The 22631-nt window shown below is 48.6% G+C and overlaps 1 protein-coding gene across 1 annotated transcript; it reads left to right on the forward strand.

Annotated features, from left to right (window-relative positions):
* The first annotated feature begins 3416 nt into the window (after positions 1–3416).
* Positions 3417–21639, forward strand: ZDHHC5 (zinc finger DHHC-type palmitoyltransferase 5). Its single transcript, XM_044681478.1, has 11 exons — positions 3417–4596; positions 12802–12923; positions 13798–13955; positions 14822–14994; positions 15114–15216; positions 15374–15465; positions 16380–16512; positions 19301–19424; positions 19790–19899; positions 20051–20910; positions 21102–21639. Exons 1-11 carry the CDS (start codon positions 4493–4495, stop codon positions 21265–21267), a joined length of 2145 nt encoding a protein of 714 aa, XP_044537413.1. The 5' UTR covers positions 3417–4492; the 3' UTR covers positions 21268–21639.
* Positions 21640–22631: the final 992 nt, after the last annotated feature.

A 22631-nucleotide genomic window follows, 5' to 3' on the forward strand; every position in this document is an offset into this window, starting at 1 on the left:
GGCCGGCCGGGAGAGGCCGGGGAGCGACGAACGCGCGGCTGCCGCGCCAAGCCCGGCCCGACCCCCGAGGTCTGGGTCCCCGAGGCCGGCGTCCTGCCCCCTACAATCCTCCCCCCCCCTCCCCCGGCCTCTGGCAGCCTGGCGGCCGAGGGTTCGGCCCCCCACCGCTCCCACCGCCCGGCGACCTCGCGGGCTCCCGCCGTACCAGGGCTACTGCCCCCATTTTACCGATGGGGAAATAGATGCTTTGCCCGTGGTTGCACAGCCAGGGTTCTGAACCCGAGTCTGACCAGGCGTCCGAAAAACAGTGTGGGAGTCCCGGCTCTGTCGTCTGGAGAAGACTTGGGTGACCCTGGGCAAGTTGCTCCCCCTTCCTGGGGCCTCATAAAATGGGAATATAGAGCGAATGATCTGTACTGCTCCTTCAGCCCCCAAATTAGTGAGCCCCGGACACTGGGCCGGTTACCTCCCCTCCGTGAATCTCAGTTTCTTCCTCTGGGAAATGAGCAGCTTTTTAGTTGGAGCCGCACGGAGACGATCTCGAAAGCGGCCCCGTCCACGTTTACATCCTAGGAAAGGGAGTAGGTTGGGCTCACTCTTCACAGCTTCTCTGGGCACTGCCCCTGTGTCTCTAGCATTGGCCCCTCTCAGTACGTCCTGGGGTCACTCGGCTCTCTGCTAGACCTGTCCACAATGTCCCCACCCGCCCACCTTTTCAGCCCCAGCTGGGCTCAGACCCTCCTGGCCCAGTGTTAGGAAACCTGGGGTTCAGCTTGGCCTCAGGTAGCTATTTCCTCGATGCTCTGCCATTCCATTAGGCGTGTGCAGTACTGTCAACATCTCCCCAAATTTACTAGAAGCATTAGAGTGGAACTTTGCTTCAGTTCTGTCACCCGAGTCAAAGCTTCTTGACCCCATTTGAAGTTTTCTCTGCAAAGATCCTGGAGGGATTTGCCACTTCCTTCTCCAGCTCATCCACGGATGAGGAAACTGAGGCAAACACGGTAAAGTGACCTTCCCTTGAACTTACTGTTTTTGAGACTTAGCTAGAGTGCTTAGGTTTAAGAACTTTGGTCAGGATCAAAGTGCTGACTACACTGCCTCTCTATTATTATCCTGTTTATTAACATAGCATTTCTTATAACTTCTCTCTTGGATCACTTACTAGTAACCACTAGATTTCAAGACATTCCTAATGCACAGACATCTTCCGCATATTCTTAGTTGCATCTTTGAAATCTCTGACTTCAGAGTAGTATAGCTCTCTTTCTTAAATATTTATATTAGTGCTGGTGTCTTGGTTTGACATGCCATACACATTATTCCATTTGTTTTCCATATTGGTGTGGATTCAGATTACTCCCTTGATATTTATAAACTCAACAATCATTACATCCTTATGATATGACTAGGAGGAGCTTCTCCACCTACATTACTAGATTTTAGTGCCCAGTTTATGTTTACCTGCACTGTTTCCAATATTTTATACCCTTTTGTCCCTGTCTTTCCACTGTTTGAGCCCACATTCATATTCATTTTTGTATAAAGCACAATATGAAATAATAGATTTGATGTCTATATTTTGGAATAGATGACAATGTACTTCTATACACAAATGAAGAATTTTAGTTTCTTATTCCACAACTGGCTCCTTTTATAACCATTCCTAAATTCCAGATAGTGAGCTCCCTGTTCTATTGGGGAAAAGCTAGGTGCTTTTGGATTGGTATGTCATTGATTCCTTTCCAAAAGTGTGGTCTGTAATCCTTGATACTGAGTCAGTAGATCTTTCTGCTATGAATGAGAGCAATTAGAACTAGCCTGTGAGATAGCTTGTTAAATTGAAATGACACTGTCCTTGGAGTCAGCAAGATCTGGATTCAAGACCTGCCTCTGACACATACTGACTTTGTGACTCTGGGCAAGTCATTTAATCTTTCAGTGCTATGGGCAGATTTCTGAGATTCTGACTTGCCAAGGAGCAGTCTGTATTGGTGGTGGAGGGAATTCTATATGTTGGTGAAATCACAAGTCCTGTCCCTATTCCCTATCTATGTCCTTATACCCAAGAAAGGTAGAATTTCAATTAAATCATTCACTTAGTCTTATAAACTTGGACTTCAGTGTTGGTATGTTTTAATTGACATTTACATTTAAAATTCTCTTCAAATGGAAAGCAAGTCAAAGAAACCTCTTCTTTTAGTTTAAAAAAAAACAAGTTTCAGTGGTAAATCCTGTAGGGAGGAGCTGACCCCTGGGGGCCTCCACCTCCAGAGGTGGGAGAGGAAGTGTTGATTCCAGTTTTGTGCCTCTGTGTCTGATTGCCAGTTATCTCTGGATCTGTGGGACTGTAAAGGAGGAACTGAGCAGGGAGAGGGAAACGAGACCCTTCCTACAGATCATTGACTTGGATGTCTAATTCTTGATCTTTGGTGATTCCAATTTTTTTCTCTCCTATATCTAGCAGTGATGGTTGAAAAAGGGAGTTGTGGGAGGTCAGGAGGTGTGTGTGTGTGTGTGTGTGTGTGTGTGTTTCCAAGTTCTGATCCAATGACTCAGTAAATGTCCTCAAGCACATCTCTACGTTTAACTTTGACTGAGTAGGGAGGGGAGGCAGTGTGTCATCACATAATAGGAGTAAAGTGCTTTGAGATCACCAGATGAAAAACATCCTATAAAATCCAAAGGGCTAGTGTTAGATGGCTGCTGTCATAAACAGTAATAATTGTTCCTGGTAATCACACTTGAGTAGGCGGAGCTGAATTTACTTCCTAATGGGCCAGTTTAAGAAAGAACTGTTGAAGTTTGCTTTCAGGATTATTAATTTAAATTGAGATATGTGTGAGAGTCCTGAAGTACATTCAGTTCTTTTCCAGTTACCTTTCAGCCCAGAGCTCTGATTTCCTTGACTAGATGACTCTGGTTTATCTAAGATAATTACCCTGCCATTACCCCTTTAGAGAGATAGCTAAAAAAGCAAAAGAATTTTGATAAAATAGTAGAAGTAGGGGTTGAGGTGTTTTATTTTGATTGGCAGTGATTATAGTCTTCTCTTGTAGCAATAACAATAATAACCATACCCTCTTGGCTCAAAGGCTAATATCCTTTCTCTCTAGTAGGCCCTCGTGTAGGTTTAGTTTTCTACATACATAAAATCTGTGGCTTCCCATTTCTGTCTGGTTGGATTTGGCAGTCCTTCTCTTGGGTTAATTGATTCTTCTCATTGAGCTAGGTAGCAGGTCCTTTACTTTCCCATCTGGATCAAAGTTATGGATGTAGGACAGGTATGGTTCTGTTCTTTCTCCTCAATTGGGTTAGAGTGCTGCTGGCATGCCTTTGGAAAGCCTTTTCATCGATGAATCTCTCTGACATGGCCTTTTGTTTTCTCTAGGTGACTCCCAGTGACCCAACTAAGCCTCTCCAAGAGCCAAGGGGTGAGGAGGAGAGAGCCCAGAGGAGTTAAGAAGAGCCTCAAAGCAGGAGAACCTTCGGAACCCCTTTCATCCACCGTTGTCTGCCAAAACATCGGTCAAGTGGAACCAACTCCTTTATCCACCTTTGACCAAGTGGGGAGTATGGCTTCTGGGATTTCAAGTTTCCTCTTGGAATTGCATGAACTCTACAGAAACGGTGGCCCTTGACGGGCTTTGGAGACCTAGGATAGAAAAGCTCTTCCTCCCCTTTCCCTTCCCCCCACCCCCTTCAAAGGAAAGGATTTACAGCTCAACCTTGCAGCAGCTGTTGCTCAGCTTTAGCCGCCAAGAGGGAAATAAATAACATTAAACCACCATTGCCAGGCAGCCAGTCCTGGTGAAATTGAGGGGTGGGGGATGTGGCACCAAGGAGACTACTTGAAAGGGGCAGAGATTGGCATGGAAACAGACTCTTTCTGAAGCTGGAAGGGGGACCCACCTGAAGTTTCTCATTTGGATGAAAGTTAACAAAGACATAGTCTGAATAGGTCCAGCTCACACTTTTGGAACTGTGGCAGCCTTGGTATCAACTGAAGGGGCTTTAAGAAGTCCTGTCCTGTCAGCAGCTCTCCGCCTTTGCCCTGGGTGCCATTCTTCCCTGTTCTCTCCCTTCAAAGACCTGTCTCCACCCATGAGCCCGTCTCTGATCTGTCTGTCTGCCCATGTTCTCAGCCTGCGGCCATCTGCATGTATACAGCCCACATCTCCTCTGCGCCTTTTAAACTGTATAAGTTGTGCTGCCTAATCACCCCTACCCATTTCATCCTGGAAAAGGGGTTATTCACCTGTTGGTTTCTCCTTTCCCCCTCCCATGCTTTTTGTTTCATTTGAAATCCTCTGACCTTTGGTTTTATTTGGGAGGGGGAAGGGCAGTAGTTTTGAACTCTAGTCCCCAGGTTTCCTACTGTGCTCCCCTTCCTCTCTGTCTCCATTGATCCCACATCCCATTTTCTTACCCATTCTGCCACTGTGTGGGCCTGGGCTATGCGGCAAGGCAGATCTCCCACTAGAGCTCCAACATGCCCGCAGAGTCTGGAAAGAGATTCAAACCCAGCAAGTATGTGCCCGTCTCAGCAGCTGCCGTCTTCCTAGTGGGATCCACAACACTCTTCTTTGCCTTTACGTGAGTTTGACACTGGTAGTAGGGGAAGCAGGGGGGTAGGCATTCCCTGTAGTTACTGTTAGAGATGGGGGCATTTCCAGTACTCAGAGAGATGGCAACAAAAGGGGGATAAGTGGAATTAGAACTGAGGACATTGAGGTGACCCAGTAGATTGAGAGCTAGGCCTAGAGACTGGGAGGTTTAGGTTCAGACAGAACCTCAGACATTTCCTGACTATGTGACCATGGGCAAGTCATTTAACCCTCATTGCCTAACTTCTCTTCTGCCTCAGAACCAGTGCACAAAGTAAGGGTTTAAAACAAAAACAAAAAAAGAATTGGCATACTTAACTTTTATCCAACTTTGTGGTGGCTTTATAACTAGTTTCCTGTTCTGTGGAATCCTAGATGTCTTCCCATGATGCCAATGGAGCTCCATCATTAGATAATCCAGGAAGGGCAAGGGCGTAGGAAGAAGCTGTCAAGACCTGAAGAGGCTTAAGCAGTCAGTTGTGAATAGAGCTGTGTGAGGGAACAGGTGAGCTTAGGGTTCTCTGAGGCCTCCAAAGGGAATGGCTCTTGCCAGGTGTCTTGAGCCTTGAGACTGGGTGGACTGGGAGAGTTCAAGAGTCTTTGAACTGATTGACACTGAGCAGCTGCAACATAAGCTTGGTTTTACCTGCTATCACTCTGATGGCTTGGTCCCTAGACTCAGGAAGCCTGAGAGTGTATTGGAGAGGCCAACTGCTACACCTTTTGTCCCAGAGAAGAGGATTCCCTTAGAACAAACCTGATTTGGAAACCCTTGCATATAGTGGGTTAGTTACAAAGCCTTCTCAGTTCATGCTAGAGTGAGCAGAGATCATTTTCCTTCTAAAGTCAGTTTGAGAAGCTGAGCATTTGGAAGTCTCCCATGCTTCTGGAAGTCAGAGAGTTTACTTGCTGGCACCTGCTGAAGACTTTGGGATGGGGGTGGAGGTGAGAGCGGGTTGTGGCTGAGATTGTTGAAGCCATTCGTATCTGTCTGCTAGTTCAGAGTGGTACTTTGTCAGGATTTGTCAGAGTAGCAGAGTTTCTGAGAGGTTCTCTTTGCCCTGATTATTTATTTTTGATTGAACCCAATTACCCAAATTAATGAAACATTCAGAACTCTATTTTCCACAGTGAGATTCTCCTGGGAATAGAAAGAAGGAATATCACAGATTAGAGTGAAGAGGTCAAGAGTCACTCTGGGAGGGATATTTTGGAGACAACGGGGGACCTTGGTTTGACTTTCCTTTGGAGCTGTTTGATGTGAAGACATATGCCAGAAAAGAAACTGCCTCTGAATTACCAGAGGGAAAATGGAGAAGGAAAGCCTCATCGTCTAGTGGCTAGAGTTCTATCCTTAAAGACAGATGATCGGAATTCACTTTTGTCTCTGAGCCTTACTGTCAGTGACTCTGAGGTGACTTAGAGCGAGGTCCTTCCTGCCTGGTTAGGGTGTTTAGAAGGAAGGTGGGTCATAAACCTTAGTCAGTGTCAAGGATCTGGGATTTTGTGGGTGTGAGAATGCACTCCACCCAGACTGATGAAACCGGGCTGAGATAAGGCTGAGTTGCCTGAGGCTCAGAGCAGTTCAGAGACTTGTCCCTGGTTGCAGAGCTAGGAAATGTGTCCCTGGGAGAGTTTGAATGGGAGGTCTTCCTTACTCCTTCGTGACCCCATGCTGCCTCTCTCTCTCTCTCTCTTTTTTTTAAACCTTCAAATACTATAAAACATGAGCTCTTATTTAGTTGGTATAACAAATGGAAAATTTGAGACCCTTGCTTGGAAGACAATCAGTGAAGTGATAACCAGCTTCTGTGCTTCATGGAGCTGGCCAGCTGAGGTCCCATTCAGCTTGTAATGTCTGCCTGAAAAGAGGGAGAAGTAAATGATGGGTGCCTGAGAGAGTCCCTGGGCTCCCACCTCCTCAGTCTGACCAGGCCAGCTGGGCCCCACCAAGGACAGAAAGTAGTTGAGTCCTGTGTACTACTTAGCCTTTACTTCCCATCCAGAGTCTGTGTTTTCTCTGCATATATTATCCTTCATACACGGACCACTGGGAGAGGACTGAGATCACAGCAAGCAGTCATTATTTGACCCAAAGGATCTTAATATGTTAGCTCCAGTATTCTAGTGGCAGCAACAGTAGCAGTGATACTGGGACAAGACATGTGCACTTACATCCATCATGGCATCCTTGAATATTCATAGAGGCTTAAGACGTCAAAGGGCATGTATATGTGCATGTGTGTGTGTGTATGTATGTATGTACAAGTTCTCTCTCCTTCTCTCTTGTTCCCCTCTCCCTCTTTTTTTTCCTTCCCTTTCTTTCATCCACCCATCAACCCATGAAAACATCTCAGCAGTTCAGAGTGGGTTGATGGGGACTGTCTTGAATCTGATGGTTGCTGAGCTAGACTGAGCAGGAGGCACTATCTTTCCCATTTCCTGACTTGCTCATCAGGGACCATTGAAGTGTTTGCCTGGTTACACCAGTTTGCCCAGAACAGAAATGTCCTGAAATAGGCGTTTCCTCAGCTGATGGCTGAAACTGTCTAACCTACTTTCCTACATTCTATTAAAACTTTCTCCTTTCTTTGGTGCCAGTGACATAGGGAATCTTAATTGTCCATGGGCCCCTTCTGCTCAGGCAGAGAAACAATGAGCTTTTGGAAAATAATATTAGTTAACTCTGGAAGCTCTTTTAGGTTAGGAGCAGAAGTTTTTAGCAGGTGTCTTTCATTCAGAGCTGAGATTGCCCTAACTTGGAATGACAGGATCTCTCCACAGTGCCTCTTTGTTTTTGTTTTTGTTTTGACTGAAACCCTTATTTTCTGTCTTAGTAACAACTCTACAGCAGAAGGGCAAGGACTAGCCCATACAGTCCAGGGTCCTACAGCTAGGAAGAGTCTGAGATCACTTTTAAATCCAGGTCCTCCCAACTCCAGGCCTGACTATTACTGTGCCACCTCACAGTCCCTCACAGGGCCGGTTTCTAAACTGCTTGTCTAGGATCTACTTTCTCCACATCCTTCCTATTTCTCTTCCCCTGGTTAGCCATCTCATTTTTCATCTGTAGCTTCATATCTCTCTTGTTTGACTGAGGCATTTCCCCCACAGACACTAGATAATGAACCGAGCTATGGTTTGAAAAGCAGGAAAGAGGTCAAAGCTGAGTCTGAAGTAACCCTTTCCTTATTTTTATCTTGGCCTTAGTCATCCTTACTTTTATTATCCTTCCCTTCCTACCCTCCTAACCCCCCCCTATCTTAAGTCTGCTCCTTACATTGTTGCTGTGTAAGATCCACTTGTGGGGCCTGAGGGGGTTGGGAATGAGAGGAAAAGGATCTTTTAACTGGTAGGTTTAATTAGCAAAAGCATGTGGTTTTCAACTAATTAGAAATAATTTTCCTTCTCATTTGCTTCATCAAGTAAGGAGAGACCATGAATATAAATCATCTCCATCTGTCCTACAGGTAAAAGATGGAGTATCTTAGAAGCCTCCCTGTCCTACTGGGGGCTTGGACACAACAGCTGGCCTTTCCCTCAATCCGTGCGGCCCTTTCCCCATACCTCGTTCTCACATTCTGAAGTTAAATGGCTGCATAGGAATTCTGGCTTGTTTGATACTTTTTTACACTTTGCCAAAGGGAAGTTGTCTGGTAGCAGAATAGACTCCTTTTCTGCTTTCTTAAGAGAAGAGGCCTGATTTCTAATATTCATAAATTCTAATGAATTTGAATTAATTTTAATATTACTGAGCAAAGAGGCAGTGGAGTAGTGGAGAGTATTATTCTGAGGTCAAGAGCCTGGGAATCAGAGCAGGCTTCCAATCCCAACTTGGCCACAACTAGCTTTGTAACTCCACTGGACAAGTAATTTGACCTCTCTGGGCCTCAGTCATTTTTTAAATGAAGCAGTTGGACTAGCTTGTGTCCACGGCCCCATTCCAGGTCCAAAAAGCCAGATTCTAAATTATTAAGCTTGTCAGTTTCTCCGTTTGTAAAACTTGAGTGAAGAAACCATTTGCTTCCATTCATTGTTCCTCTAAGGGATATTGGGGAGGGGGGTGTCATTGTGGCCAGGAAGTCCTTTGTGAAGATTGCTACAGGTAGGCTTTTCCTCTGGCCACCTCCCAACCCTAGCACTCAGGAGACGGTCGGAAAGTCAGAATGTTTGGGGTCTGCCAGTCCCTTGGTACATTTCTCATCAAGGTGGCGTTGGTTATTAGTTCCACTTTAATGGGACTGACTGAGTAATAGCTGGTTTTTTCCCTCCTCTCTTTGCACCTATTCCTCACCAAGAATGCTTAGGTTCGATGAAGGTGAACCTGGCAAGAATAGCAAGGAAGGGGCACAGATCAGTCAAATTTGGGGGCAAGAGGGCAACTCCCTCCATGCTAAGAAAGTGCTTTTCTTCTAATTTTGGAGAGGAGCCCCATAGAAGTGAGGAGGTGGTGTTCAAGGGCAGGAGACGAGGAAAATCTCTGATTGGAATTCCAATCCTGAGGGGCCGAGGAAGAGCTGCGTTCTTTACTCCCTGTCTGTGAACACTTATCAAATGCTTTTATTATGCTAGGCATTGGTGGAATGTCTTGAAGAGACCAATCCTCCTTCTCTAGGTACTTGCTTGTCTCCTGCTTGCAGTTGCCTTTGGTTCAGACAGGAAAAGTGGAATTGGAGATATTGGGACTGGAATGATAATTAATAATGATGATAGCAGATAACAATGTTTCCTTGTTCCTTTTAGCCAATGAGTATTCAATGTTAGACCAGGTGCTTTTAAAGAAGAATTCCCGAATCTTTGTAAACATTTTCCCCCTCATTCTCAGACTTGATTATACAGCTGAAGAAACACAGAATCGTGAGAGAGATTCAGTGACTTAACTAACCATGGCCACATAGCAAAGGCCACTCCCCCAGATCCTCCAGAGGCCCAGTTCAGTTTACTCTCTACTGGCTTGGTTTTGCCTCTCATTGAGGCATTTGGGGGAGGACCTAGAAGATAAGAATTGAGGGAAGTGGGCATTGGAACCCATCCTCCTCTCATTCCATTTGACAGAGTGGGCAGAGGAACCTGTTTGTCCTGGGGTGGTACAGGTCGAAGAGTCCTGTCTGTGAGTCAGCCAACCTTCTGGGCTTAAGCCGCTCCCCAAATCTCTGGAGCTCTGTGATTATTGCCATGGGCTGAGAACGAGCCCTAACAACTCCCTTCCTCAGCCCAGACCTCCCCTCCCTCATCAAAGGGAGCAAATTCAGACAGGCTGCTTGGGGTGGTCCCCCAGGAGCTCTACTGGGCACCATAGCAACATAGTCCCTCCCTAGGCCAGGAAGAAGATACAGGGAGGCAAGCAGAGACTTTGCTCATGCATGCCTCTCCTTTGTAGTATATTTTGACAGCTGGGTCTCCTTGGAAGCTGGAGCAGAGATCTCTGCTGCATTCAAGCAGGGTTGCTGGCTTTAAGTCCCAGACTCAAACACTATGGGAGGATGGTTTCTCTTGACATCAGATTAGGGTTTAGTCCTGTATACCTTGGCTGGAGCAGATTTGAAGGAGATTCTGAAGGGGACTAAAGATCATCTGAAGAAGAATGCCTGAAAGGTTTGAAGAGAACTGACTGAGTTAATTTGATTTGGGAATAAGGAAGCCCAGTGCTAAAAGGGACCAGGGAAGTTGGCACATACTCATGGGGGCTGTTACTCTGAAACTTATTTTAAAACTTCCTAGGAACTTCTGGGTTTCTTGAAGGATAAGGGAAATACTTGTTTCCTTTGCCAAAAGCTGATCATAGTAAGACATGGTCAATAGTTTTGTTTTTTTAAAATATGGTTATCTCCTGTGATATCCATGATTTCCCCTTTCAGTTGTTCTCCTTAGGAAGAAGCTATAGGAATAGACAGCATGAGAGTCAAATGAATCAACCCTCTTTTCCCATAAATGGAAGGGACACTGCTAGGAAGAGGTGCCTACTTGGGTGACTGGTTTTCTTCATTCCTCCTCCATTCCTCAGAAGAATGAAGGCGGCTAGTCCTTAGGGTGGAACTGGGAGGGGAATCCTCTTTCTGATTGTTTTCCCTCCCCATCTCTCCTTAATTCTCTCTCATGTGAGAGACCATCTTCTATAAACACTAGACCCTCCAAGAAGATCTCTCTTTGTCCTTATGTCAGCGTAAAGCTCATGCTGGCAGGAGCAGAGGACTTTGAGTTGAACCACTCTGGGTCCCATAGGAGAAAAATGGGTACCCTGATCCCATCCTTATCTTGAGGAGAGCTACGCCACTGATCTCTGACATGTAAAGAGACCGGAGGCCTCTGATAGTGTCTCTTGGGACCATTGGAGGGCAATTTGAAGTATCTAGTATTTCCAAGGATACAGATAGCCGTGTGCCAAATTTGGTCTGAGTTTTATCAGAGCTTAATTCCCTCTAGTCCCTCTCTGGTGCTTTTCTTGGGGGAGGTGAGTTGAGGGGGGACTTGTCCTCTAAGAAGCCTTCCCTTATGTTGGTTGAGACCATCTTGATAGAATCCTTGGCTGCTGTGGATTAAGCCACTGGGACCATCTGCCACTGTGTTCTCCTGGCTCCTCTGTTCTTTACTTCAGACTAGGCTAAGAAAAGGGGGCAAGGACACATGGTGCCCTAGTTTGGGGGTGGGGGTGGGGGGGATTAAGCTCCTAGTCACAAAGTAGATTAGTGTATTATGCCAGTGTCTTCCAAAAGGAAGTCCTCTTGAGCTGGGAAGAGGCCCTTCCCTCAGGACAGACAGTGTAGTGCTGTAGAAAAGTCAGAGGAACTCATTTCAAATCCTACCTCTGATGCTTCTAACTTTGTGACCATGGGCAAGCCACTTAACTTTACTTGTAAAATTAGGTGGTTGGAACAGAAGGTGGGGGAAGGGAATAAGCATTTCTATAGGTTTCTTTATATTTATTAGGATCTGCAATTACTGCTTTTACCAGCATCTCATTTGATCCTCACAACACCCCTGCAACAAATGTATTGCTATGGTTATCCTCATGTTACAGTTGAGAAGACTGAGGCAAAGAAGTTGAATGACTTGCCCAGAGTCACACAGCTAGTATCCAAGGCTGAATTTGAATTCTCATCTTCCTGACTCCAGGCCCAGTCCTCTCTCCAGGACTCTTCCACCAGCTGCCTCAAATAGATGACCTCTGAACTCTTCTAGCTCTAGATCTAGTCTCCTTTTATCCCAGGACTTGGCGATTCTATTGGCATAGCAGATAGCAGCCTTCTCAAACTCTCAACTCTCATGAAATTCCTAGAGAGAGTGAGGATTTCAGTAGGATTTCCTCAGGAAAGGAACTGAACCATGTTTCTCATCTCAGTCTTCTGGTAGATATTTTAATTCTGTTGTGAATTGGCTTAGTAGGCTTTTCTAGTTTCCCTATTCCTTTTATTACTCAGTTAGGAGTTCTTTAGGCCGAGTCCTAGTAACTCTGATTCATTTTTAGGCCTGAAGGAGAGGGGGCACTCCTTGCTGTTTTGTTAACATTCTCTTGAATAAAAACTCAGTTGAAGAAACTCCAGGTGGCTGAGAGTTCAATGGGAAACATAGTGCTAGGGTTCAGAGTCACCCAGGAGTGAGGGCAAGGGAGGAGGAGAAGCTAGTGTGGAACTTGGCTAGAATCCAGAATCTTTAGGCCATTCTAGAAAGGGGATGTGGTTGGTATTTTTTCCTAGTTGTCCCTTCTGGTTGGATGGGAGGGATGGATTCTAAGAAATTTTAGTAGGTTCCCAGAATGAATGGGCCTTTAGTATTTCAGAGATTCGTTTCTTTAGTGGGAGGAAATAGGCCTAAGTGACAGAGGGTTAATGTGGCAGGGATTCCTTTAGTCTTTGTTGCAATCTGTGGGAAATCAGATCTACTTCTCCAAAGGTTGAGACATAGGAATGGGGATTTGAAAAAGTCAAGAGAAACCTCACACCAGTCTTGTACGTGGTTCTAGAAGCTGATCTAAAGAGAGCTCCCTGACTGTTGGTTCTCCTTTTGGTGTCAGGTAGGGAGAAGCCCTGGTATCCAAGAGCATGGCTTTCTCCTGGGGGAAGCTCTAGTACATCAGCCAGGTCTCTGAGGAGCTTTGTAGTACTCTGCAGGATGTGGGCAATGGACCACGGTAGTAAAGGAGGTCTGTCATTCAAGGTTGCTCCTCTTATGACCCTTTTTCCTCTTCTCTGTACAGGTGCCCAGGGTTGAGCCTGTATGTGTCACCTGCAGTGCCCATCTATAATGCTGTCATCTTCCTCTTTGTGTTGGCCAACTTCAGCATGGCCACCTTCATGGACCCGGGCATTTTCCCCCGAGGTAAGACCTTCTTCCCTCTGGGCTGCTCTGTGAGAAAGAATAATGAATACAGTTGGCCCTAGACCTTAAGAATTTGAGGATTATGGGATTTATTTACAGAGCAGAAAAGAGGGGTCCTAGGACTCAGATCCCCAGGGAAATGTATTCACATTTAGCTCCAAACTCAAGATTGGTGAGAATGGGGTATTCCTGACCTTCGTATGTAGCATAAGGCACTATAAATCCAGTGATCCTATTTGTGGGCAAAGGCCACTTCCTTGCCCCCCCCCTTTCCCCACTCCCTTCTTTTTCCTAGTTTCTTTTAATAAGTTGTAAAAGAGCCAAGGCCTAGGGCTGCAGCAGTGACATATGGAACCCCAAGGGATCGTTCATTTCTTATTTACTGAGGATCGACTGTGTCTAAAACATGGGGCTAGGTGTTCTTGAGGATACAGAGATTTTAAAAAATACATTCCCTCAGAGACCTTTTAGGCTACTAGGTTAGATGAGATCTAGGCCCCGTTCCTCCTCCCTTGCAGTTTGGTTATTTGGGCATCTCAAGCAGAAAATATATAGAGTGTCAGGAATTCAGCAAAGGCAGAGCTCTCCAGAGATTAGGGCAGCCTCAAAGGAGATGACCTTTGAGCTCAACCTTGAAAGATGGGTAGGCTTTTCTTCTAGTGGGCTGATTGTGGATAAAAAGAACTAGGAGCAAAGAATTGGAAGAGGAAAGAACAAGGCATGTTTGGAGAATGGAAAAAACTTCAGCTTGGCTGGGTAGAGGGGGCCAGGCCTTTTTAGCTAGCAGCTTGCTCGGGGAAGTGAGGGGCAATTGGCATGTCTCCCCGACCATGAGCAGATTTGTTGGGGTTCAGCCGTCTTTCTTTTGCCACAGCTGAAGAGGATGAGGATAAGGAGGATGACTTCCGAGCACCCCTATACAAAACTGTAGAGATTAAAGGGATCCAGGTGCGAATGAAATGGTGTGCCACTTGCCGCTTCTACCGTCCCCCTCGATGCTCACATTGCAGTGTCTGTGACAACTGTGTTGAGGTAAGAGCCTTGGCTAGGGGTAGGGCGGAGGACATACCCGTTTCCTTGGTGGCTCTGCCTTTCCCTATCAGCAGAGCCGAGTCCTTTTAGCCTCAGAGGAGAGCCTGAGATCAAATCATGGCCATTAGTCCCTCCCAGCCCCATCCCAGAACTCTGGATCAGAGGCCATAACAGTAAGTGGCATTGATAGAGCGCTCTGAGGTTTGCAGATCATTGTATATGCGCGATTAGGTTTGACCCTCACAACCACCCTGTAAGGCAGATGCTGTGGGCATTCTTGTCCTCATTCCAGAGAGCAGAGCGATGCTCTGGAAGTTCGAGACCTGCCCATAGATAGTGGCAGACATGGACTCTTGAGTCTGTACCTCTCCTGGACGTATGTTCGCTGTTTATTCTTCACAAGGAGGGCCCTCCCATCAGCAGCCTGCCATTCACACCCAAAGGCAGTTCAGAAGGGAAGCATTCTGAGTGGGTCTCAGTCTTGCTAGGATGGAGTTTCCCAGCTCCTCCCTCCACCTGCCTTGTCTTCCTGGCTTCTACCCTTGTCTGAATTACCTCTTGTTCCTACTCCATCCACTTGAGCTTCTGGATCCTGCCTGAATTCCGTGATCTCAATTGGGTGATGCTTCCCATCATCTCTTGACTGCTGCCTCCTATCTCCTTCCATTTCCCTTGGGCCGGGCCAGCCCCATTCTGTAGCAGATTTCATATAAGCCTCCCTTCCTTCTGGCAAAAGCGAACAGACTGCTCCCCTTGGCTCCGAGTCCCTTAGCCGCTCAGGCCAGTGCAGTGATTCCCATAGAGGAAGCCACGCTTGGGGCCAGGCTCACAGCCAGACCTGTTGCAGCCTCTCTCTCTGCCTCTAGGAATTTGACCACCACTGCCCGTGGGTGAACAACTGCATTGGGCGACGGAACTACCGCTACTTCTTCCTCTTCCTCCTGTCCCTCACTGCCCACATCATGGGAGTGTTCGGCTTTGGCCTGCTCTACATCCTCTACCACATGGAGGAGCTCTCAGGGGTCCGCACGGCTGTCACGTATCCTTCCAGACTGGCTGCTCGGGGTGGGGGGTGGGGAGGTAGCAGAAGGTCCACTTGGTGGTCCTGTGCCAGGCAGCACATGGCACATTGATGGCTCCCTTGACTCTGAGGCACAGCATGGCAGTAATGTGTGTGGCCGGCTTGTTCTTCATTCCTGTGGCCGGCCTCACGGGATTTCACGTAGTGTTGGTGGCCAGGGGTCGCACAACTAACGAACAGGTATGAGGGCCGATGAGGGGCCCCAGGGGGGCGGGGGTTTGGGGTTTGGTGTCGCACCGTCTATGAAAGCAATGCCAACAGCTGGGAGAGTGAACCGGGGCAGCCTGATTTCTAACGCCTGCCTTTGGGGGGGCTCACACTGGTTTCCTCTCCACAGGTTACGGGTAAATTCCGGGGAGGTGTAAACCCTTTCACCAATGGCTGTTGCAACAATGTCAGCCGAGTGCTGTGCAGCTCTTCAGCACCTAGGTAAAGCCTTTCTCTCCCTTGGCCCAAAGCCTTGGCCTGCCAGGGTCCGTTCTGGTGAGGGGCACTGAGTAGAGTTAGGTGGCGAGACACCTGCCCTAGGGGGGAACCAAAGATTTCCACTTCTAATGCCAGAGCCTGCTAGTTGGTCTCTGCCTCAGGTCTCTCCTCTCTCAGACCCACACAGGTGCCAAAATAACTTTCCTATGTGAAGGTGGGTCTAGCCATGCTACTCCTGTACTCAGTAAACTCAGTGATTACCCAGAGAAGAGCCAACAGGCTCTCTTCTGCTTTGAAAGCCCTTCCTCGGCCTGAGCCCACCTCTCCAGTCAGCCGGGGCCTCTCCATGGCTCTCTCTCCCAGACCTGTGCCTGCTCTGGCTGTCCCCCAGACTTCCATTATCCTTCTGTCTTCTCTTTGCTTAGAAGACCTTGTTTTCCGTAAAACTCTAATAGCACCTTCTGCAGGAAACCTTTACCCATTGCTTGGCTTTGAGTGCCCATCTGCCCCTTGGCACTTTACGGACGCTTTGATCGTAACTGTATTTGGTGTTGCCTCCCCTGATAGAATGTAACTTCTCGAGGCAGGGGCTGTTCAGTTTTAATCGTTGTATCCGCAGCACCCATCACGATATCTGGCACAAGGAGGTGCCTAGGGAATGCATGGTTGCTTGGTTGAATCTTTTTTCCTACTGAAGGATCAGATTGACTCTGTAGTGATCTGAGCTGGGGATTAGCCCTCACTGACCCAATCTTCCCATTCTTCAGAGAATGAAGAGAGCTGGTTCAGCGCCTGCCTCCTCAGTGCCTTAGTGGAAGCCCCTGCCCTATAATTTGGTAACCCTTACAATGCCTTGCACATGCCGAGTGCTCAGAATGAATTTGTTGACTGAATAGTTGCCCTTCCTTGACAATCAGGTACTTGGGGAGACCAAAAAGAGAGCAGACAATCGTGATTCGTCCTCCCTTCCTTCGACCGGAAATATCAGATGGACAGATTGCTGTGAAAATTATGGACAATGGAATCCAGGGGGAGCTCAAGAGAACCAAGGTGAGAGGCCATCAAGACACCCCCTTCCTTCAAGCAGCTTGCCGGCTTTCTTTTCCTTTCCAAAAACCCTTACCTTCTGCCTCTGTAGCAGGGGAAGTAAGGTCAGGAGGGAATCCATTTCCCCCCAGTGATGCAGAGAAAATGCTGGGATGTCCTCAGTCTGCCCCTCTTATATCTCTTGTAACATCCTGCTGATCTCCTCACGTTACCTCCAATGCTAGGCAAGGAGTTCTGATCATTTTTGTGTGTTATGGAGCCCTTCTCAGCACAGGTAGCTAGTTGGCACAGTGAAGGAAGATAGTTCTCTCTCTCTCTCTCTCTTTTTTTTATCATGAATGTTTAAATTAATTGGAAAAAGAAGAGATTTTAAAAGGATGAGGAGGAACATTTATTTTTATATTTATTATTACAGTTTTAAGCAGAGTTTCTTAAATGCTAAAAGCCAAAGGAAAAGGTATAGGCTGTGTTTTAGAGAAGAGATAGTCCAGTTTGGCTGGAGTCAAGTGTTGTGTGGCTAGAAGTATTTGGCAAGGTTGGCAAATGGGGCCCAGTGGTGGGTGGCCTTGAATGTTGAGCAGAGGTATTTGAACTTGAGACAGCAGGCACCTGGGAGTCATTGAACAATGAGCCAATGAAAATGACATCAGTTTTGTGAGGAACCAATTGGAGTGGGAAGAGGGTGGAGATGGACAAGTCAGCTAGTGTGTGTGCTGTGGAGATACAGAAGAAGCTCTTGTTTGCATTTTCTTGGTGCCAGGCACACAGGCCATCAAAACACCCCCTTCCTTCACGCAGCTTGCCTTCTTTCTTTTCCATTAAAAAAACCCTTACCTTCTGCCTTTGTATCAGTTCTACAAAAGAGTAGCAAGGGCCAAGCAATCGGGTTAAGTGACTTGCCCATGGTCACATAGTTAGAAAGTATCTGAAGCCAGATCTTGCCTTTTTAAGAGTTATTTATTGGTATTTTTTTAAACAATTGGATTTCTTTCTTTCCCTCTCTCTCCTCCCAGGCAGCCATGTAACAAAAAACTTTTTAAAAAGGAAAAAGAAGGGGGGGCAGCTGGGTAGCTCAGTGGAGTGAGAGTCAGGCCTAGAGACAGGAGGTCCTAGGTTCAAACCTGGCCTCAGCCACTTCCCAGCTGTGTGACCCTGGGCAAGTCACTTGACCCCCATTGCCCACCCTTACCAATCTTCCACCTATGAGACAATACACCGAAGTACAAGGGTTTAAAAAAAAAGAATATATATAAAAAGGAAAAAGAAGGGAGTAGCTAGGTGGCTCTGTGGATAGAGAGCCATGCCTAGAGATGGGAGATCCTGGTTTAAATCTGGTCTAAGACACTTCCCTAGCTATGTGACCTTGGACAAGTCATTAGTCATTGCTTTGCCCTTCTTGCTTTTCTGCCTTGGAACCAATACACAGTATTGATTCTAAGAAGGAAGATGAGGCTTTAAAAAAAAAAAGAGGAATTAGAGAAAATCCAGTAAAATAATCAATAAAATCTGATATTTTGCTATTTTATGCAGAATTCTACCCCTTTGGACCTCCCTTGCCCCCACCAACTTCTTCTCATTCTCTTCTTTGGGGTTTTCTTCAAGCCCAGTAATCTTCTAGACACTTACATATTGGTTGTCTGGCCAGGACTCCCCATCAGTGGGCCTCTCTACTGTTTCTAGTTCTTTGCTGCCACAAAAAGTGCTGCTGTCCACGTTCTGGGGTGGGAAGCCTTTCGTTTTGTCTTGGCTTCCTTGGCATATATGCCTAAGCAGTGGGACGAAGGGTACAAACATTGATCTTAGGCACTTTTATTTGCCCAATTCCAAACCACTTTTCAAATTGGACGGTCCAGCTCCTGCATCCCGGCGCCGTCTGTGTCGCTCCTCCGACTTTGACTGTTGGTGTCTTTTATCATCTCTGCCAATTCACTTGCTAAGAGGGGAAACCCAGAGTGTTGTTTTGATTTGCGTTTCCCTTATTCTTGGGGATTTGGAACATTCTTTCTGTTCACTGTTAATAGTAATTCTTTTGAGAACTGTTCCTATCTTTTCAGTTATGGCTAACTCTTCATGACCCAAGCAAAGATACTGGGCGGTTTGCTGTTTCCTTCTCCAGCTCATTTTACAGATTAGAAACTGAGGCAAACAGGTTTATGTAAATGTTTGAGGTCAGATTTGAACTTCAGTCTTCCCAACTCCAGGCCCTGTCCTTTTGTGCCAGCTAGCTGCCATGTTCCTATCTTTAGACCACTTCTCTTGAGGAATACTTAGGTGGCACAGTGGATAGAGTGCCAGGAGTTAGGAAGAATCATCTTCCCAAGTTCAAGTCTGGCCCCAGACACTGTATCCAACCCTATCAGATACTCAGCATCAGTTTTTTTTCCTGGTTGACTGTTTCCCTTCTTATATTAAATGCATTTGTTTTGTTTCTGGGGAAGTTTTTCAGTTCCATGGAAGCACAGAGGCCTATTTGATCTCGTGTATTTGCCTCTTTCTTTGGTTTAAGAATCCATCCCCTACTCCTTTAATAGAAGCTCCTCACGGGCAGGAGGGAGGCCGTGGTTGGAGCTGAGGGCCGGACATCCCAGTGCTAGCTCAGAGCCCAGGGAATGGCGGTGGGAGTAGAAGGGCAACAAGTGAAGGAAGTACTGCCTTGGGGGACAGAAGGGCCTTTTTGTGCCACCCTGTCTGTCCCACGTGTGAGCTCTGCTTCTGCCTCATCCTAGACACCTCCAGGAGCCCAAAGGCTGCCCGCTTTCGCGTCTAACCTCTTCCATTTTGCAAACCTTAGTCTAAGGGAAGCCTTGAGGTGACAGAGAGCCAGTCTGCCGATGCTGAGCCCCCCCCACCTCCTAAGCCAGACCTGAGTCGATACACAGGCCTTCGGACTCACCTCAGCCTGGCCACCACCGAGGGTAAGAGCTGGTCGGACCCTGCAGGGGCCTGGCAAACGGGAGAGCCAGCCTGAGCTGTGGGGAGAGCAGGATGGAGGGTGGGCCTTCGAAGCGAGGCTTGGGGACTGCATCCTGTCTGCTGGAGACTTGGATCACTATTGAAAGGGTGCGGTCCCCAGCCCTTCTGCCATCAGCCTGGGCATCATGACCCTGCCTGACCCAAGCAGCACATTTGGGGGGCCTGGTCCCATCTCCAGAGTCTCCTTTGACTTCCAGGGAGAGTCAGAAAAGACCAGCTGGGTGCCCCTGGGCATTTTCCATAGGAGCTAATTCTGGGAAGGCTCTGCCGGACGCCTGCCATCCTCATGCCTTTGTTTCCCCTGCAGATAGTCTGTTGAGCAAGGACAACCCCCCCACACCCACCATGTACAAGTATCGGCCTGGCTACAGCAGCAGCAGCACCTCTGCCGCCATGCCTCACTCGTCCAGTGCTAAGGTACGGCCTGTGCCCCCGGGGGAGAGGGGAGGGCACCCAGGGCCTGCTGCTGACTCCTTAATGGGGGTTCTTGAGCTCTGGGGGCTCCCATGGGACCCCAGCCTCCCAGAGCAGGCCTTCTCAAGCATCTCTGCCGGCCTTCCTTCCTCAGCTAAGTCGAGGAGACAGCCTGAAGGAGCCGGCCTCGATTGCCGAGAGCAGCCGCCACCCCAGCTACCGCTCAGAGCCCAGCCTGGAGCCGGAGAGCTTCCGCTCTCCCACCTTTGGCAAGAGCTTTCACTTTGACCCACTGTCCAGTGGCTCTCGGTCCTCAAGCCTCAAATCAGCCCAAGGCACCGGCTTTGAGATGGGCCAGCTGCAGTCGATCCGCTCCGAGGGCACGACGTCCACCTCCTACAAGAGTCTGGCCAACCAAACCCGCAACGGGAGTCTGTCCTACGACAGCCTGCTCACCCCTTCGGACAGCCCCGATTTCGAGTCGGTGCAGGCAGGGCCAGAGCCAGACCCCCCCCTGGGCTACACCTCTCCCTTCCTCTCGGCCCGGCTGGCCCAGCAGCGGGAAGCCGAGAGGCACCCGCGGCTGGTGCTGGCTGGCCCCCCGCCACGCGAGCCCTCGCCCGTGCGCTACGACAATCTGTCGCGCCACATCGTGGCTTCCCTTCAGGAGCGGGAGAAGCTGCTGCGCCAGTCACCCCCCATGCCCAGTCGGGAAGAGGAACCCTGCCCGGGAGACTCGGGCATCCAGTCGACGCCGGGCTCTGGTCATGCCCCCCGTACCAGCTCATCTTCGGACGATTCGAAGCGCTCGCCCCTGGGCAAGACTCCCCTGGGCCGCCCGGCTGCTCCCCGCTTTGGGAAGCCAGAAGGGCTTCGGGGCCGGGGACTGGGGTCCCCTGAGCCGGCCCCAGCCGCCCCGTACCTGGGCCGATCCACATCTTACAGCAGCCAAAAAGGCCAGTCTGGTGTCCCTGAGTCAGAGGAAGTTGCCTTGCAGCCATTACTGGCACCCAAGTAAGTATAAGCTGCCCTGCAGGCATCTCGCCCTTCCCGCCCTCCCCAGGTCTAGCCAGGCAGGGCTCAGGAGAGCACCCTGAGGAGATCCCCTGCACGGAGGAGGGGGTGGTGGTGGGGGGGTGAGGAGCAAAGCTCCATCGTCCTCCCCTCCCCGAGCTCTCCCTGACTTCCTGTCCTTCCTTCCACAGAGATGAGGCACAACTGAAGACTGCCTACAGCAAATCCAACGGGCAGCCCAAGACCCTGGGCTCTGCCTCCCCTGGCCCTGGCCAGCCTCCCCTCAGCAGCCCCACCCGGGGAGGAGTCAAGAAGGTGTCGGGGGTGGGTGGCACCACCTATGAGATTTCAGTGTGAGCCCCCGGGGCCGCCTCCGTGCCTACACCAAAGGGCCCTGAGTGGCTACCCTGCTCCCCCCAAGGGGCTCCCCTCCCCTGCATGGACACTCGTCAGACCACAGATCCCAAGAGGAGGAGGAGCTTTTAAAAACCACCACGATGGAGGCGGGGGAAGTTGGGGAGAGTGGGGCACCCACTGCTAAGGCAGCAGCTCCTATCTGAGACTCACTCTCCTCCTCCCAGCCCTCCCCAACCCTGGGCCAGACTCAGTGGACATTTGTGCAATTGCTTGCCCTGGAGGGAACCGGATCGTTTTTAAACCAGAAATAATTTTTTTTATTATTGTTACGGATTCTATTTTTTTCCTCTTCTGCGTTACCAGGTGTGTGTGTACATATATATATATATATATATTATAAATATCAAAGAAATTATATATCTACCCTGGGATGGGGAAAGGGGAAGAGAAGGGTGAGCACTGGGAGAGAGGGGAGCTTTGCTCCCTCCTCTCTCTGCTCCTCAGACCAACGGGAAAAGGGGTAGAGGCATGGGAGGTTCTAACTCCTGCCCTCCCCTTCCCTGTGGCTTCTCCTCTCTTCTCCCCTTCTTCTGTCCCTGCAGGGAGAGAGGGATCAAGCAAGGAGCTTGAGGAGAGGAGAGATGCCCTTCTCCCTCTGCAGCGGACTTGCTCACGAGGGATGAATTTGGGGATGATGCAGTCCGTTTTCTAGTCTCATTGGCACTTGATTTCCTCAGTGGGCAAGGCCTTGCTGCCTGTCCCACGAGGTAGCAGGAAGAGCTGGCCTAGCCCAGCTACCACATCACTGAATCCCAACCCCCCAAAGGGGACTAGGGGGACAGGCTTCCCAAAGGCAGCCCCTCAGTGCCTCCCCCAGCTCTCAAATCCAAGGCCGGGAGAGGAAGAATCCAAAAAGCAATATTTCTCATCACATGCCAAAAACTGGGAATGGAGAGGGAGGGGCAGGCCTTGGTCTTAGCCACTCTAGCTTCCTTGGGGATTACCTTCAGCCCAAATCTCCTGGGCAGCCGGGGATGCCTGGGTCCTGGCCTCTGTAAGGGGGAGCCACCTCTCTCCTGGCAGAGGCCCTTTTATTTTTTATTCTGATTAGCCATTTTAAACCAACAAGGAATAAAAAGAAATCCTGATCTAATTTGCTCCCCTGGATTGGTGTTCTTTTCTTCCCTCAGAGCAGGTTACATTTTTTTAACTGGCTGGCTGGGGAGGCCAGGCTCCAAGAGACCTAGGCTGGTTCAGGCGAACCTGGGTCTAGAGCGATTCACACTTCTCTCAATCTGTTTTTTTATAAAAGATTCTAGGGGAGGAAATGGCTTCTTAACTAGGTGGTTGACCTCCAGGAGTTG

The sequence above is a fragment of the Gracilinanus agilis genome, chromosome 6 (assembly GCF_016433145.1).
Source record: "Gracilinanus agilis isolate LMUSP501 chromosome 6, AgileGrace, whole genome shotgun sequence".
Taxonomy (NCBI): domain Eukaryota; kingdom Metazoa; phylum Chordata; class Mammalia; order Didelphimorphia; family Didelphidae; genus Gracilinanus; species Gracilinanus agilis.

Coding starts and splice junctions, on each gene's coding strand:
- ZDHHC5 (XM_044681478.1), top strand. CDS start 4,493: ATGCCCGCAGAGTCTGGAAAGAGATTCAAACCCAGCAAGTATGTGCCC. Junction 4,597..12,801: donor ACACTCTTCTTTGCCTTTAC/GTGAGTTTGACA, acceptor TTCTCTGTACAG/GTGCCCAGGGTTGAGCCTGT. Junction 20,911..21,101: donor CAGCCATTACTGGCACCCAA/GTAAGTATAAGC, acceptor TTCCTTCCACAG/AGATGAGGCACAACTGAAGA.